Raw genomic sequence first — 17,887 nt, forward strand, 5'->3', positions numbered from 1 at the left:
TATATAAATGGCATAGGTTAGAAATTAACTGTAATATTAGTCAAAAGAGCTTTTGAAAAAAGTTTTATTTTTCTGTTTATTTTATGTCTGTGTGTGTGTGTGTGTGTGTGTGTGTGTTTGTGTGTGTGTGTGTGTGTGTGTGTTTAAATACACTGTTAGCTATAGGTTTCTTTTACAATATAAAGCTAAACTTAAAGTTATAGTACAAAATTGATCTATTGCCCTAATGTTAGCACAATGGAGGATAAGCCACTACATGTTTCTGAGTCTTAGGTAGATGCCAGTACAGCATAAAGGAAGGAGCATAAAGGAGGTTCTGGTCACTTTCACCGCTCAACAGGACCATGGAATATGTCCAGAAGAAGGAATCGTTCAGGTCCCAGGACTTGAGACAAAACCTAGGGAAAGAAAGAAGGGAAGGAAATGTGAAAATAGTCTGGAAATGAACCTTTTAAAAAGGACTTCAATTTCATGAGTGTGTGCTTTGCTTCAGAATATCATACACACACTGCCTGTGAGTCTTAGGCCACTGCTTACGGCCATTCTTTCAAGAACTATTTAGTGAGCACCTAGTAGTAGTCTGGGTGCTTGGGATAATTAAGTGGACAAAACAAAGATCCCTGTTCCAGTGGAACTTGCTTTGTAGTAGTGAAGAGAGATGTGTGTCAGGCATAACTGCTTCTGAGTGAGTTAAAAAGCAGCCACTTGTCCCAGAATTTCCTGAGTGAGTTAAAAAGCAGCCACTTGTCCCAGAATTTCATGATGTGGCACAATACCTCATTATTCCCAGCAGCCCATAGCTACAAGGTTCTTTTATGTCTTTTATAGACCTAAATTGACCACTTCTGTTTCAGGATTTTAGGAATAAATCATCTGATAATAGATTTTTTTAAGTCTGGCTGAGAGGAACAGCTTTTTTATCATTCCAATCACAGTGTCAGCCTTAACAGAAACTGCTAATGGACCCCTCTTACCATAAGATTAGTGCCTTGGGGTTATTTAAATTCTTATTCTCCGATACCTATTTTTTCTTTCACTCATTTCTGGATCACCACAGGTAGAAGATAGAGCCAATGGTAAAGGCATTTCCAAAATAAGCCACTATTTCTATTGACCAAAAATAGTGCCCACTCCCCACTATCTGATGCATCAGAATAGAAACGTTAATTTATTTTGATCAAAATGGAAGTTGGGGAATAACTGTTTCCATATATATTTTGTTAATGCCTTTTCTTAAACTTGTCTGTTAAAAAATTTAAATACTACCCCTGTAATCACAAAGAAAAGAAATCATCTCATTAAATACATGGTGACATAAGATCAAGAACATTTGTTTAAGTTGTTTACCTTGGACTGCCAACAAATAACATGTAGCCCTGATGTTTAAATCAACTTGGGCATGATCCAGATATAAAGACATTTTCTTACATCAGGCATATTTAAAATATATAACTGACAGATACACCTGGCTAGAATCAAAAAGACAAGAAATAAGTGTTGGAGAGAATGTGGAGGAAATGGAACCCTTGTGCACTGTCGGTGGGAATGCAAATTGCAGCCACAGTGGAAAACAGTATAGAGGTTCCTCAAACAATAAATCTACCATACGATTCCGTAATTCCACTACTGGGTATTTACCCAAAGAAAATGAAAACACTCTGGGGCGCCTGGATGGCTCAGTCGGTTGAGCATCCGACTTCGGCTCAGGTCATTATCTCACGGTTCATGGGTTTGAGCCCCACATCAGGCTCTGTGCTGACAGCCCAGAGCCTGGAGTCTGCTTCGGATTCTGTGTCTCCCCCTCTCTCTGCCCCTCCCCAGCTCATGTTCTGTCTCTCTGTGTCTCTCGAAAATAAACATTAAAAAAAAATTGTTAAGGGGCACCTGGGTGGCTCAGTCGGTTGAGCGTCCAACTTCAGCCCAGGTCATGATCTCACAGTTCGTGAGTTCGAGCCCCGTGTCGGGCTCTGTGCTGACAGCTCAGAGCCTGGAGCCTGCTTCGGATTCTGTGTCTCCCTCCCTCTCTGCCCCATCCCCACTCACGCTCTGTCTCTCTCTGTCTTAAAAAAAATTGTTAAAAAAGAAAATGAAAACCCTAATCCAAAAAGAAATATGCACCTTATATTTATTGCAGCATTATTTACAATAGCCAAGATTTGGAAGCGGCCCAAATGTCTGTCGATAGATGACTGGATAAAGATGAGGTGTGTACACACACACACACACAAACACACACACACACACACACACACACACACACACACGTTACTCAGCCATAAAAATTAATGAGATCTTGCCATTTGCAACAACATGGATAGACCCAGAGGGTATAGTGCTAAATGAAATAAAAAAGAGAAAGACAAGTACCGTATGGCCTCACTCATATGTGGAAGTTAAGAAACGAAACAAATGAACAAAGAAAAAAAGAGACAAAAAACCCCCAGACTCTTAGATACAGAGAAAAAACTAGTGGTTGCCAGAGGGAAGGTAGGTGGAAGGATGGGTAAAATAAAGGGGCTTAAAAAAAAAAAAAAAGTAACCGCAGAGAAGGCTTTGGTCACTTTCCGTATTCTTTGGTAAATTATTAGAATCACACCTTTGACTTCCATTGAATATTTGAAGACTTCAAACCTTTAAGGGATTGCTTGGTCTATGATACTGGGCACCTTGTTACTTGGTTAACTTTAATAACAAGTGTTTATGAGAATAAAGGGAGTAGTGAGCACTCTCTTCCCCTCTTGGTGGATGTATAAACTGGTATGGTCCTTTTAGACACCAGTGTGCCATTGTCTAATCAAATTTGAAATGCACAGAAGTCATGTATGAGGATTGTTTATGGTGAATAGTTAGAAACAATTCATCTTAGGAAGGACATAATTAAAATATTTTGTCATATAGCCGAGCTGGTTGAAAGGAAGGAGGTGTAGGTATTTTTTATTGATTCAGAAAGCCCTCCAAGATGTTATTAAAGTACCAAACATAGTATGATGTAATTTATATATTAAAAACAATTTTTTTTGTATTTGTATGCAAATCAATGCATGGAAAAAGGTCAATTAGAAAGATAAACACAAAACTGTTAACAGTGATTTCTTCTGAGTGTGATTAGAATTTAGGGGAGAGTAGTTAAAGCATAATTTAAATTCTGTGTTTTTTGTATCTTAATTTTTTAGCATTGTTTACATTGTTTAAGAATGTTAATATACAGTTGTCTGTCTTTTTTAAAAAATTTTTTTTTAACGTTTATTTTATTTTTGAGACAGAGAGAGACAGAGCATGAACGGGAGAGGGTCAGGGAGAGGGAGACACAGAATCTGAAACAGGCTACAGGCTCTGAGCTGTCAGCACAGAGCCCGACACGGGGCTCGGACTCACTCACGGACCGTGAGATCATGACCCGAGCCGAAGTTGGCCGCTTAACCGATTGAGCCACCCAGGCGCCCCTACAGTTGTCTGTCTTAACTAAAGGGAAGAAAAGCTTTTAAGTGAAATTAATTTGGTATCATGCCTGGAATATGGTAACAGATTTATTGCTGTTTAATTATCATAAATCCAGAAAGAAATTATTTTTTCTAAGCTTTAGTTACTGGGAAAACTGTCTCTTACTATGCTGACATCTTGTGGTCAAACATGGTATCTTCCAAAAAAAATACCAAAGTATTTTTTCCCCTGAGCTTTATTGAATATAATTGACATACAATATTGTATAAGTTTAAAGTGTGCAAAATGATTACCGCTGAGGATTTGTTAACACCTCCACCACGTAACATAATTACCATTTCTTTTTTGTGGTGATCTACTCTTTCAGCAACTTTTGAGTATACAATATAGTATCATTAACTATAATCATTAGATTCCCAGTTATTCACTTAGAGTTGGAAGTTTTTACCCTTTGACCAAAATTTCCCCATTTCCCCAACCGCCCAGTCCCTGGTAAATACCACTCTACTCTCTGTTTCTGAGTTCAGGTTTTTTAGATTCTACAGATAAGTGAAATCATACAGAATTTGTCTTTCTTTGTCTGACTTATTTACTTAGCATAATGCCCTCACGGTACATCAGTGTTGTTGCAAATGGCAGGATTTCCTTCTTTCTCATGGCTGAATAATATCCCACTGTATATATGCATCACATTCTCTCTACCCATTGATCTGATATTGACAGACATTTAGGCTGTTTCCATATATATGTATATGGATATATATATATATATATATATATATATATATGTATATATATCTTGGCTATTGTGAATAATGCTGCAATGAACACAGGAATACAGATTTTCTCTTCAAGATCCTGGTTTCCGTTTCTTCAGATAAATACTCAAAAGTAGAATTGCTAGACCCATATGGTAGTTCTATTTTTAATTTTTTGAGGAATTGCCGCACTGCATCCCATAGTGGCTGTACCAGTTTACATTCCCACCAACAGTGTATAAGGGTTCCCTTTCCTCCACATCCTTGCCAACACATCCTTGCCAAGATAAGATTATTCTTATCTTTTTGATGATAGCCATTCTAACAAGTGTGAGGTAGTTATCTCCTTGTGGCTTTGATTTGCATTTCTCCCATGTTTAGTGATACTGAACACCAGAGTCCTTCAAATATTAATTTCTTATCAATTGACAATTTAGTTGAACACTTAGTGTTTTTCCAAAAGATCTAGACAGCTTTCAGTTAACTGTACACTAGTAGAGTGCAACCTAGGACCAATACTTTAAATATAATTTTGTACTTTGGCTTTAGAAAATACCCTGTGGAGATAAGTGTAAAGAAAAACTGTAAATCATGGTGCTCTTATTCCCAGAGATATTGCCTGTCAACAGTTTGGTATTTTGCCAGGTGACCTTTTGTTATATATTTATTCATTCAATAAATATTTATTGGCCATCTATTAGGTACCAGGCACTGGTTTTGTTTGTTGGTTGGTTTTTATTGTTTTGTTTTGTTTTGTTTTGGGGAGAGAGAGCACATGATCAGGGGAAGGGCATGGAGAGAATCCCGAGCAGGCTTCATGTTCAGAGTGAAGCCTGATGTGGGGCTCCATCTCACAACCATGAGATCATGACCTGAGCCAAAATCAAGAGTCCTAAGCCTAACTAGCTGAGCCCCCAGGCGCCCCCCCAGGCACTGTTTTAAAAGCTGAAGATGTAATGATGAACATGAGCTTTGTCCTTCTAGACTTTATAGTCTGATAGTCTGAGGAACCCTGGAAAATACGGTATTAGATGAAGCTGGAGAAATTAAAAAGGGACCCAATCAAGTACCTTCTTAAAGCCCATAACCAGTTTCCCAAGAGCAGTGGAAGTAGAGGAAGGGGTGTTATACTTTGAAAAGTTTGTTTGGCTTAATAGTCAGAAAGCTAGTGTGTTCTAAACAAGAGGTGGAAACAGTTTGAATCAGAGTAATTATGATGAATATGGAGAGGAGTAGGTGGATTCCAAAAATATTTAGGATATGCAAAATTTGCAGGCTTTGGTGATGAATTGGATATGTGGAGGGAGAAAGAAGGAGGCATCAAGGAGGACTCCTAGATTTCTGGCTTGCATACTGGGATAGTGATGCCATTCAGTGAGATAAGACTGGAATAAGGTCAGATTTGTGGGGAAGATCACTAGTTCAGTTCTGGACATTTGAGGTGCCTTTGGAATATCCAAGAGAATGCTCTGTAGACCACTGCATATGTAAGTACAGATGGGAGTTATTTGGTAGCTGACAGGCGTGGATGGCAGTTTACAAAGAGGGGAGACATCAGGAATATCAGATGCTGCTGAGAGGTCAAGTAAGATGAAGACTGAAAAATCTGTTTGATTTAGCAACATATGTAAATCATTGGTGACTTGAGCAAATGCTGTCTTGGAGGAATGATGCACCTGAAGGCCAGACTGGAGTGGATTAGGGAGCAGGAAGGATGAAAGGAGATCGTTAGCACAGGCCTACCATAGAGAAGTGTGTGAAAAAGTAAGAAGGTGGGAGTAAGGAAAAACCGGAGAATGGGGAGTTACTGAGTGAAGGTTTTCTTTTGTTTTTCATGTGGGAGATTTGAGCATGTTTAAAAGCCAAGTAGGAAGGATTCAGTTGAGGGGAAGGATAAATATATAGGAGAAAGAAATATAATTAAGAATGTAAAGTTTCTGAGGAGGTAAGCAGGGATGGGATCCAACACATAGCCTTAGGGATTATGAGCATTCTCATTTCCTTTCTAAAAATATCAAATTTTAATGACTGCTTAAAATAGTATATATTGTATATGTTTGAATATTCTGGGAATTTATAGTTCAAAGCAAATGCTGAAAGTAGGAAACTTACCAAATTCTCTTCACCAATCATGCCTGATATTGTATAACACTCCAAACTCCTGCATTCAACCACCTACCTGACAAGTCCACTTAAATGTCTAATGAACATCTAAGAGTATTAACTCAGAATTCCTTCCACTACCTATTTATCCCAATCTTTCCCATTTCATTAAATGGGAAACTATAAGTTACTGAAGACAAAAACCTAAGTCACCCTTGACTCTTCTCTTTCTCTCGCTTCCTACACACATAGTAGCCTTCTGGAACTGTCAGGTAGGGGACAAATATTTGAAAGTCACCAGCTTAAATATGAGAAAACAGAGAATGGATGAACTCTAAATGACAGTATATAGAACTCTGAGGATTATTCATAATTAACAGGAGGAGGGCAAGGCATTGGAAAACACCGATATTTCCAATGATAATTTTGAAAACTGAAATTTAATATGAAATAAGATCTCATCAAATATTAATCAGTAGTAACAATAAGATGCCAAATACCCACAATTTAAAGGCATACTATTTTAAGTATTATAAAAACAGATTTTGTATAGTGCTATATTTTAAACTTGCCAGATGCCTACAATTAAAATAACTTTTCATGGTTTATAGCTTTCAGGATATATACATCTTAAAATATAAGCTTGTAGTAGAAATGTGCTTTTGAGGACCCTCTTAGTCTTTTCTTGTATTTCTTACAATTTTAAGCTATTTTAAAGGTTATTCACGTTTTCAAATATAAATCATAAGAGGCAAATGACCTTGTTAACTTACTATTACCTTTTCAAAGTTAGGTAGATATATTATATAAATAATGTATTTCAAAATTAATAATTTTAACAATCTAGAATCTTTTTGTTATTTAGTACCTGAATTACTGTTGAGTTTAGCATCATCAAGCCAATAGATAGCTGATTAAGGTTTGGAGAAATTTCTAGGGATCTGGAAAGAGCTTAATTTTTTTTTTTTTTTTAAATGATAGACACTCTTTGCTGTCAAAGGCTGTTTTTCTTTTTACCGACTTTGGATGAAGAGTATCTTACATATTAAAAGTTCTACACAGAGGTATCAATGCCTGCCACATAAATTGGACTGCAATCCTGGAAATGTAGAGAGAAAAGCAGCAAAGAGGTTTTGAATGGCTGTTATAAATTTTACCTAAAAGTGTTAATACTCTGTCCCAGATTTAATAACCTAGAGTAAATATAGTCCAATGATGAATGAGATTTAAACCTGTGTTTTAATAAGTAAAACAATAAAATTATATTTATCGTTACTTTCTTGGTCAAGTTTTACTTATTTTTTTTTCTGATTTTCTTAACTCTCTTATGTAGAGTAATTATTTGGTGTTCATGGCAGAACTCTTCTGGTGGTTTGAAGTTGTGAAGCCATCATTTGTTCAGCCTCGTGTTGTTCGTCCACAAGGAGGTAGTAAGTGTTCCTGTAAACAAACAAAGTTTATATAACGTCACCTGGTTATTCTATTTGAGAGAATCCTATTATTGTTATAAAACAGGTAAATTTTCTGAGATACAGGTGATGTAGGAGAGAACGGCTCTGAATTTGAAGCCTTGTGTGGTGGAACTTTTAGCTTCAGCTGTTTGCCTACTTCTTGTTGTATCTTTTATCCCCATCTCTAGCTTTCATTCCCCGTTAGATTCTGAATTTTTAATATTGTTCCCTAGAATCCACTTAAGTGATGGCTTGGCTTTAATCTAGAATTTGAATTTACCATTAAACCATAAAAAGATTTATATATATATTATATATAAAGCCTGGTATGTTTTATGATTATTACAGTATCATGCTGTATTGATTGCACATAAGGAAACTAATACGGAATAAGAGGGTCACCGTAAAGATCCCTAGAAATAAAGAACAAAAAAAATCATTTTTCTAAACAAACAGATTTTCCATTGGCTTCCATTATGAAACCAGAGGTTTATTTCTATTGGGAAAAAGGAATCCTAAATTGTAAGTTTAGTTCCACTAAAGAATTTTCTTCCAGGGATGCCTGGGTGGTGTCTGACTTCAGTTCAGGTCATGATCTTCCAATTCATGAATTCGAGCCCCCCGTCAGGCTCTGTGCTCACAGCTCAGAGCCTAGAGCCTGCTTCACATTCTGTCTCCCTCTCTCTCTCTCTGCCCTTCCCCCCTGCTTGTGCTCATCTCTCTGTCTCTCAAAAATACATAAACAAAAAACAAATAAACAAAAAGAACTTTCTTCCAGCATAACTATGGGATCAGTTCTTTCTGCTGCCAGTGGGTGTCCTGCCAAACACAAAACATGATTACTGTGCATCCCAGCTACCTAGCTGCTTTCCTTGGCTCCAGATTTTGGTATTTTTCTCGCCATTACCTTGTTTTCTTCCCTGTATCCTCCCTTCTAAGAAAATTAAAAGAAGGAGATCAAGAAGAAGGAAAAAAGATGTAGTCAAAGGAGAGGCATGTAACTCTAGTGAGTGGAATGAGCTTGCTTCCAGCTTTCCATCTCAGGCAAAATTCTGTGAAATACGCAATAAAAAGAGTATTTCATCTGTTCCATCTCTAAGCTGCTTAAGGCAGACTCTGAATATTAAGCCATCCTGTATCAAAGAATACCTACAGATAAACTGAGATCTTCCCTAAGGCCATGAAGTGAAGTCAGGTGTCTTTAGTAATTATCATAACCAATATTTCCACAACTTTTCACAATTAATATAGAATTTTCACATACACTGCTTTTTTGTGATTTTTTTTTTAATGTTTTATTTATTTTTGAGAGAGCACGCACAAGCAGGGGAGGGTCAGAGAGAGAGAGGGAGACACAGAATCCAAAGCCGGCTCCAGGCTTTAGGCAGTTGGTGCAGAGCCCAATGTGGGGCTCGAACTCATGAAATGTGAGATCATGACATTAAAGTGAACCGAAGTCAGATACTCAACCAACTGAGCCACCCAGGCCTGCACCCCTGCTTTCTGTGATTTTTATCTGTGAAGCCCACTATTCAAAATACTCAACAGCCATTACATTAGGTTTCAAAGGCAAAAAGTAAATGGAGTCTTCCCCCGAGTTATTTACAAAAATGTAAACTCTACCAATGGGTTTAATTATTGACCAGTGAAATTCTGTCTCCTGATTACCAAAATACCAGCTATTTCATAAAGGGACAAAAATGACTGTATGTAACAGATTCTATAAGAGCTTCAGCAAAATTAGACATTCAGATTTATTTTTTAAATATCTGTATTTATTTTATGTTAGGCCTCTTCCCTGCCCTACCCCCATCAGTTAGCCTTAATCAAGTGAATTTTTTTTAAGCCAGAACAGTTTAGGAAGAGTTTTAAAATTTACCTTTGAAAATTATTTAAGAAGAAAATTTTAAATAAAGAAAAATTGGGATTAATTCATGAAATAATGTTGGGACATACTAAGTACATAATTTTGAGGCTTTTATCTTTCGTTGTAGCTGAACCTATGAACGATATGCCTTCAGTTCCTGTCTTGAATGCTGCCAAAACAAACATTGTGGATGGTTCGTGTAGTTCTGACTTCACTTCAAGGTAGATTCCAGAGTGACTTTATTTTCACTATTTCCATTCTACTTGCTAATGAAATAAAAACAAAATTTTGTTACTTTTTAAAATTTCAGTTGCACTTTGAAATAAGTTTTAATTAACTTACGGAATTATAGCCTGTTTTAACTTAAATGTAATTGAAATTTACGCAGAAATTAGTGTTTCTTAAATAGATTTTTATGAATCACACTGAAAAGTGGGAGAATACATTCTGAGTTCAGATAACCAGCTTAAAACCATACTTTTGCTGTAGAACTTGTTTATAATTGAGAACTGCTTAAATGTAGGCAACTTTTAGGCCTCGGGGAAATTTTAAAATTCTGTTTGTATTTAAAACTTTTTAATGATTTTTTAAAATCTTTGACATTAATTTTCTCTCTTGTTTTCTTTGCTGGTTACTATAGCTAATCAAAGATCACAATAAAATGTTTACTGTAATACTGAATCTTTATATGCAATGTTTTAGTTTTTAATATCAGGAACTGAATTCAAAGCAAAGTAAAAATTTACTATCAGGATAATCCTGATTTCTGACCCAAACATGTGGTAAAGACATTAGTTTGTTTAAAAATGTTTTTCAGCAGATCCTATAAGTAGCTTTTTATGTGTATTTATCAGAACCTAACATTTATATTGACATTGGACTCCCTAATTTATCTGATTTTTTAAAGTTTTAAATCGATGTATTTTGTGGTGTTTTAGAAATTCAAGCAAATCCATTAAAATACATTTTAAAAATGATGAGTAAGACATTGAAAATACTTTATGAATTCTTGGCTTAATGTAAAAATATGAGCTTGTACTGAGCTGTCACCCACTGCTCACACACTCTCTCAAGTGGGTGTAAATGAGTGTGAAACTGGGACCTTGACAGAACCCTCAGAACACCCTCATCCCTTTGTGAGGGCTTCTTACCTCTGAACTGGCTGATGTCTGTGAAGTACTTCCTACAAATTAAGAAAGCATTTTCCTTCCCTTACCCTCTGATTTACTACCATGAATTGTCTTACTACTTCCATTAAGTTTTCTATTCTGTAACTATGCCTGAGATTTTCCAGGAAGAGGTTAAGATATTGCTGATCTAGGAGCTTCTCTATGTTTTTTCCCATGGGAAACATTTTTCTAAGTGTTAATTTCCTCATTGTTTTCCTGGGTTGGTTACATAGTGACATTTCCTTTCTTTGAAAATTTAGAAGGCGTTCAGTATTCTAGGTTCTAACTCTTGTACTATTAAATCTTTAAAATCTTTATGGAGTGCCTGGGTGGCTCAGTCAGTTGAGCATCTGACTTCGGCTTAGGTCATGATCTCACGGTTTGTGAGTTTGAGCCCCATGTCAGGCTTCATGCTGACGGCACCAAAGCCTGCTTGGGATTCATTCACTCATTTTCTCTCTCTCTCTCTCTCTCTCTCTCTCTCCCTGCCCCTTTCCTACTCTCTCTCTCTCAAAAAAAAAATAAAAATAAACATTAAAAAAATAAAATCTCTAAAACTTTCCACTTCAAGACTCGATTACCCCATAATTATTATTTCTAAGAATCTGAGTTGGACACTTTTCACATTTCTGACCCTGGAAAATGTCTTAAGACTCTCTGGAAAACTCTCTTTTCTGTTTCTCGGATAAGCTGAGTGGCTACCCTTACTTATTTTCCCTACAGATGGATGTCTAAATTCTTTTCCTTGAAGAGGTACTGTGTAGCTGTCAGTCTAGGATCCTAGTAATCCTCTCATTTCCGAAAGTCTCCATGTGGTTCACTGGAGTTCTCCCATTGTAGAATTTTTCAGGAAGGAGGGACACCTTGGTGGCTCAGTTGGTTGTGTTTGACTCTTGATTTCAGCTCAGGTCATGATCCCAGAGTCGTGGCATAGAACCCCATGTTGCTTAAGATTCTCTCTCTCTCTCTCTCTCTCTCTCTCTCATTCACTCACTCACTCACTCAGCCCCTCTCCCCTGCCTGTACGCTCGCTCACTGTCTCTCTAAAAAAAATAAAAATAAACCGCTTTTCAGGAAGGAGTCAAGTTTCGACACTTTCTGATAATAATGCAGTCACATGTACAAACACGATTGCCTCTAAATAATGAAGTTATGAGGGGGAAAAAAAAACAAAGGAAGCCGGAAAAAGCAAAAGACATTTGTAGCAGCTACTCCACACACTTGGCTACTAAGTTGCTCAGCAGTTACACCAGATCAAAAGTCTCTATGCAGATGTGGAAGTGAAACAATTAATAGGAATTTAAAACGCTTTAGCCATTATTTGGAGAAGAAGAGAGTGAATATATTTTAATTACCAACTTGTATATTCAGGATTAGCCTCCCGTCATAGATGTAAGGGAGAGTAGAAACTGGGTGATTTTAGAGGCAGGGTTAACAAACAAACATGACGGGGCAATTGAGTATTCCCTGATAGTCCCTAACAAACGATCACAGACAAAACTGAGAGAAAATATGGTCTGCAGTTCAGGGAGGAAAGGCACAGGGAAGCAGATAAACATCTGCTTTGGAGAGAACAAAGGCATGCAAGTTCCTCAAGTGTTGTTGCCTTTAGTGAGCTTTTGCTCACTGATTGAGCATTCATTGTTGTTTACTTTTGAACTTTTTGGTTGACTAGTGCATCTTCTTAGTTTACAATAGCCAAAAGATAATGTGATTTGAGGGATCTACAGAGTCACTACATACAACCTGTTCCCCCAATTTATTCTCAACTCATTGGGGGTGGGGATGCTTAACTTGTGCACTTGACTACATGGTAGGCTACGACACACTTGAAACTTGGAGAAAAATTTAGGCCAAATGTCATTATTAATTGGAGAACTAGACTACCTAATCCCCTGCGTTAGTTTGAATAGGGTGGAATTAAATAGGAAGAAATAACAAGAAAGCTTCATATCTTTATAGGAATTGAAGTCTTCAAGGTGCAGCTCGCGATATTGATTTTGATGTAATTGTTAGAGATGTACAGACAGAGGTATGTGAGCAGGGAGGCTTCCAGGATCTTTTGCAAGGGTTTTTATTACACTTGTATTTTCAAGAGATTTAAATTTGACCAAGATATTTCAAACTGATGGATGACTTTCATTTAACTTCTTCATTTCTTGGTTTTTCTATTTGTAAAATGAAAATAATATGCCATATTTCACCTCACAAGGACACTGAGGTGTGTATGAAAATATTTCAGGTTCTTTGACTAAAAGACATAAAATATAGATACATATATGCACTGCTACTTTGGTTTAAACAATATATTGTTTTCTTAATTTTTTTTATTTAGGATAAAGAATCAGAGGTGATAATGTTTCTAATTTCAGCCATTTTATGCAAAGTTTATATAAAAGAACTAAAACATGTTAAAACATTTTTAATTTATTTTACATTGCAGTGGGGAAGGAGCTGCATTTACACACTCTCATCATCATTTGCCTTCTAGACATTCACACCCCCAAGCTCATTCTTCAGCCTCAGGTAATATTTTTGAAAAAGCCTTGGTTAACTGGGAAATGATTGAGAATAAATGTAAATAAAAATATCCAGTCTTTTTTTTTTTTTGAAGTGTTACATACTCACAAATAGGTTGATCTGTTTCTCTGTACTTTCTTTTTTTAATTTTTTTTAATTTACATCCAAATTACTTAGCATATACTGTAACAATGATTTCAGGAGTATATTCCTTAGTGCCCCTTACCCATTTAGCCCATCCCCCCTCCCACACCCCCTCCAGTAACCCTCAGTTTGTTCTCCATATTTACGAGTCTCTTATGCTTTGTTCCCCTCCCTGTTTTTATATTATTTTTGTTTCCCTTTCCTTATGTTCATCTGTTTTGTCTCTTAAAGTCCTCATATGAGTGAAGTCATATGATATTTGTCTTTCTCTGACTAATTTCACTTAGCATAATACCATCCAGTTCCATCCACGTAGTTGCAAATGGCAAGATTTCATTCTTTTTGATTGCCAAGTAATACTCCATTGTGTATATATGTGTGTGTGTGTGTGTACACACACGTACCACATTTTCTTTATCCATCGATGGACATTTGGGCTCTTTCCATACTTGGGGTATTGTTGATAGTGCTGTTATAAACATGGGGGTGCATGTGTCCCTTCAAAACAGCACACCTGTATCCCTTGGATGTACTTGCTTTTCTTAATAAAATGATATCTGCTTCTCCATATATAACTACTTACTTTTTAGTGCTATTAATCTGCAAATATTTGAAATCTGTTAAGTTGCTGTAAGTTAAAATTTTTTACATACTTTCAATGACTTTTTCTTTTTTGCATTTGAAGGAGGAATTAGAAGGTCTTCATCTATGTCCTATGTTGATGGTTTCATAGGGACGTGGCCCAAAGAGAAAAGGTAAACAGAGGGAATTATTTTTAGTATATTCACATTATCAACAAGTGCAGTTTTTTGAATTGCTATATTGTATACCTGCAACTAATGTAACATTGTCAACTATACTTCAGTAATTAAAAAAAGAGAGAAAGAAATGCTAATTCTGTTGATAGCCAAGTTGCAGTAGACTTTTAATTAGTACCTAATTTTGAAAAGGGCAATACAGGCAAATGGGGCTAAATTTGTTAAAGGTCGCCTGGTAGCCCTATGCTTACCTTGAGGACAATAGGATTATGAGAAATGGGAAAAGAAAGGAAGTATCACTTCAAATAATTATTAAAGGATTACCAAATCATTTCTGGGAGTGTTTAAGGATTTTCTCTTTCAATGTTTTTTTTAGATCATCAGTGCATGGAGTTTCGTTTGATATTTCTTTTGATAAAGAAAATACTGTACACAGATCCACTCCAAACCGAGGAATCACTCGTTCTATTAGTAATGAAGGACTTACTCTGAACAATAATCGTGTATCTAAAAATATTAGGAAAAATTTGTCCTTCAAGCCAGTAAATGGAGAAGAGGAAGCAGAAAGCATTGAAGAAGAACTTAATACAGACTGTCACAGTGACCTCAAATCTTACATGCCCCTTAATACAAATGAACTAAATTCTAATGAGAATATTCATTATAAGCTTCCAAATGGAGCTTTACAAAACAGAGTACTTCTGGATGAGTTTGGCAATCAGATTGAGACACCAAGCATTGAAGAAGCATTACAAATAATTCATGATACTGAAAAATCTCCCCATACATCTCAGCCAGATCAGATTGCCAATGGCTTCTTTCTTCATAACCAGGAAATGAGTATCCTAAATTCAAACATCAAGCTAAATCAGTCTAGTCCTGATAACATAACTGATACAAAAGGTGCCTTGAGTCCCATAACTGACAATACTGAAGTAGACACTGGAATTCATGTTCCTTCTGAAGACATCCCTGAAACTATGGATGAAGATTCTTCTTTGAGAGATTATACTGTAAGCTTAGACTCTGACATGGACGATGCCTCTAAATTTCTTCAGGATTATGATATTCGAACCTGCAATCCCAGAGAAGCTTTGAGTCCTTGTCCAAGTACTGTAAGTACCAAGTCTCAGCCAGGTAGCAGTGCTTCTTCTAGTTCTGGAGTTAAAATGACCAGCTTTGCAGAACAGAAATTCAGGAAACTGAACCATACTGATGGGAAAAGCAGCGGAAGCAGTTCTCAGAAAACTACACCAGAGGGCTCTGAACTTAATATCCCTCACGTGGTTGCTTGGGGACAAATTCCAGAAGAAACAGGCCTTCCACAAGGACGGGACACTACTCAGCTGTTGGCCTCTGAAATGGTGCATCTCAGGATGAAACTTGAAGAAAAGAGACGTGCTATAGAAGCCCAGAAGAAGAAAATGGAAGCCGCTTTTACTAAACAGAGGCAGAAAATGGGAAGGACAGCATTTCTTACTGTTGTGAAAAAGAAAGGGGAAGGGATTTCCCCTCTTCGAGAGGAAGCAGCCGGTGCAGAAGATGAGAAAGTATATACTGATCGAGCAAAAGAAAAGGATTTGCAAAAGGCTAATGGACAGAGGAGTAAGTCTCTGGCAGATATCAAAGAAAGCATGGAGAATCCTCAAGCCAAATGGCTAAAGTCTCCAACCACACCCGTTGATCCAGAGAAGCAGTGGAACCTGGCAAGCCCCTCAGAGGAAACTTTAAACGAAGGCGAGATCTTAGAATATACAAAGTCCATTGAAAAGTTAAATTCATCTCTGCATTTCCTACAACAAGAAATGCAGCGCTTGTCCCTTCAGCAGGAGATGTTAATGCAGATGAGGGAGCAACAGTCCTGGGTGATTTCACCTCCTCAACCCTCTCCACAAAAACAGATTCGAGATTTTAAACCCTCCAGGCAGGCGGGCCTGTCGTCAACCATCGCACCCTTTTCGTCAGACTCCCCCCGTCCTACTCACCCATCTCCACAGTCTTCCAACAGGAAGAGCACATCTTTTTCTGTTAAGAATCAAAGGACTCCTAGGCCAAATGAATTAAAAATAACACCTTTGAATCGAACACTGACGCCCCCTCGGTCTGTGGATAGTCTTCCTCGGTTACGGAGGTTTTCACCAAGTCAAGTTCCTATTCAGACTAGGTCGTTTGTGTGTTTTGGGGATGATGGAGAACCTCAGTTAAAGGAATCCAAACCTAAGGAAGAAGTTAAAAAGGAGGAATTGGAACCCAGAGGGACTTTGGGAGAGCATGTACATAACCCAGAAGAAAAGGAGATCAAGCCTCTTGAGTCCACAGTTTCTGAAGTCCTGTCGCAGCCTATCACAGAGACAGTACGTCTGACACCAAATGAGGACCAGCTGAACCAACCCTCAGAGCCTCCTCCTAAACCTGTTTTCCCACCTGCTGCTCCGAAAAATGTTAATCTGATTGAAGTTTCCCTCTCAGATCTGAAACCTCCTGAAAAGACTGATGTATCCGTTGAAAAATATGATGGAGAAAGTGATAAGGAACAATTTGATGATGACCAGAAAGTATGCTGTGGGTTCTTTTTTAAGGTAATACTAATCTTCCCAGTTTTAGGCATTATCATTAGATGGGTGTAGCTTTTCTCGTTGTAGCCCCTTTTGTTATAAGCTGCCATTAACCCTGAAATACACTTTGGTGCTCCCCTTGGTGGACCATAGTAACATTAAAGCACAGCGAACAGGCCTCCTTTCACCACAGCCACCAGACGTGTGTAGATACACTGTTCTTGCTCCACTGCCTCTCTTGCTCACTTTCACAAAAGCCTTTTAAAAAAAGTTCAGCTATTTGGATTTCTTCAAAGATTGCCAGTTTGTGAAAAGCACATAAGTTGGCATTGTATGTAAGCGTATTTTAGGTTTTGTTTTTTTCTTAATTTTCAACATCTTTCCTTATGTTTGTTTCTTAAAAATCTAAAAAAAAAAAAAAAAGATTTTAAATTGAAACAGCAAGTCCTACTGGAATAAGAACCCAAGAATATTGAAGTGATTACAACTGCTAATTCTACTTTTGGTTATTTAATATTGGAAATTTGTAACTTATTTTAAAGTTGATCTCAGGGTGATTGCCCTTTTTGCCTCCTTTAATGTTTAGAAATTTGAACATGAGTCATATTTTGTCTCTTAACCATGTAAAATGACTTTTTTAGTAGAATACGACTATAGACATGATTGGATACAGTTTACTACTTTTGGAGACCCTTGTTACCTCTGTTCCTTGCAGAGAAAGGAACACAGAGGGGAGGAAATGCTTTAGTGTCCAACAGGCAAACACATCTACACCTTCATTTCCATTCCATCATTTATGTGATAGAACTGTGTAGGTAATTTTTTGGTGCTTTTACTTGAGTTTTCTTTGTTGAGTATATATTTTAAGCAAAATTTTAATGCAGTTTTTTTTTAAAAGATTTTTAAGTAATCACGCCCAACGTGGGACTGCTCAAACTCACTACCCTGAGATCAAGAGTCACATGCCCTTCTGACTGAGCCAGCCAGGCGCCCCAATTTTAATGCAATTTTAAAAACTGAGGGGAAACTCCCTACTTTTAAGTTATTTATTAGGGTCCAAAAAAATCTTGTCTTTATTTCCTTTTTATGGTTGTTCTTTGTGAACTTAATAGGTTTTGAAA

At 37.1% G+C, this 17,887-nt stretch overlaps 1 protein-coding gene and 1 long non-coding RNA gene across 9 annotated transcripts in view; one reads left to right on the forward strand and one right to left on the reverse strand.

Annotated features, from left to right (window-relative positions):
* The window catches only part of CAMSAP2 (calmodulin regulated spectrin associated protein family member 2), a 113,123-nt gene that overhangs the window by 86,626 nt on the left and 8,610 nt on the right, over positions 1-17,887 (forward strand). For 4 of the 8 annotated variants that reach the window (XM_047840038.1, XM_047840040.1, XM_047840042.1 and 1 more), the window contains 5 exons: positions 7,636-7,732; positions 9,748-9,841; positions 13,233-13,315; positions 14,139-14,208; positions 14,588-16,790. In XM_047840038.1, the coding sequence (XP_047695994.1) occupies positions 7,636-7,732; positions 9,748-9,841; positions 13,233-13,315; positions 14,139-14,208; positions 14,588-16,790 (2,547 nt within the window). The remainder of the gene's footprint in view (positions 1-7,635; positions 7,733-9,747; positions 9,842-13,232; positions 13,316-14,138; positions 14,209-14,587; positions 16,791-17,887) is intronic. The other 4 variants (XM_047840039.1, XM_047840041.1, XM_047840043.1 and 1 more) reach the window with 1 other exon arrangement.
* LOC125155149 (uncharacterized) lies at positions 85-16,418 on the reverse strand. Its single transcript, XR_007148062.1, has 3 exons — positions 16,285-16,418; positions 7,624-7,742; positions 85-398 (listed from the first exon to the last, which is right to left on the reverse strand). It is a non-coding gene; the product is annotated as an uncharacterized LOC125155149 (long non-coding RNA).

The sequence above is a fragment of the Prionailurus viverrinus genome, chromosome F1 (assembly GCF_022837055.1).
Source record: "Prionailurus viverrinus isolate Anna chromosome F1, UM_Priviv_1.0, whole genome shotgun sequence".
NCBI lineage: Eukaryota > Metazoa > Chordata > Mammalia > Carnivora > Felidae > Prionailurus > Prionailurus viverrinus.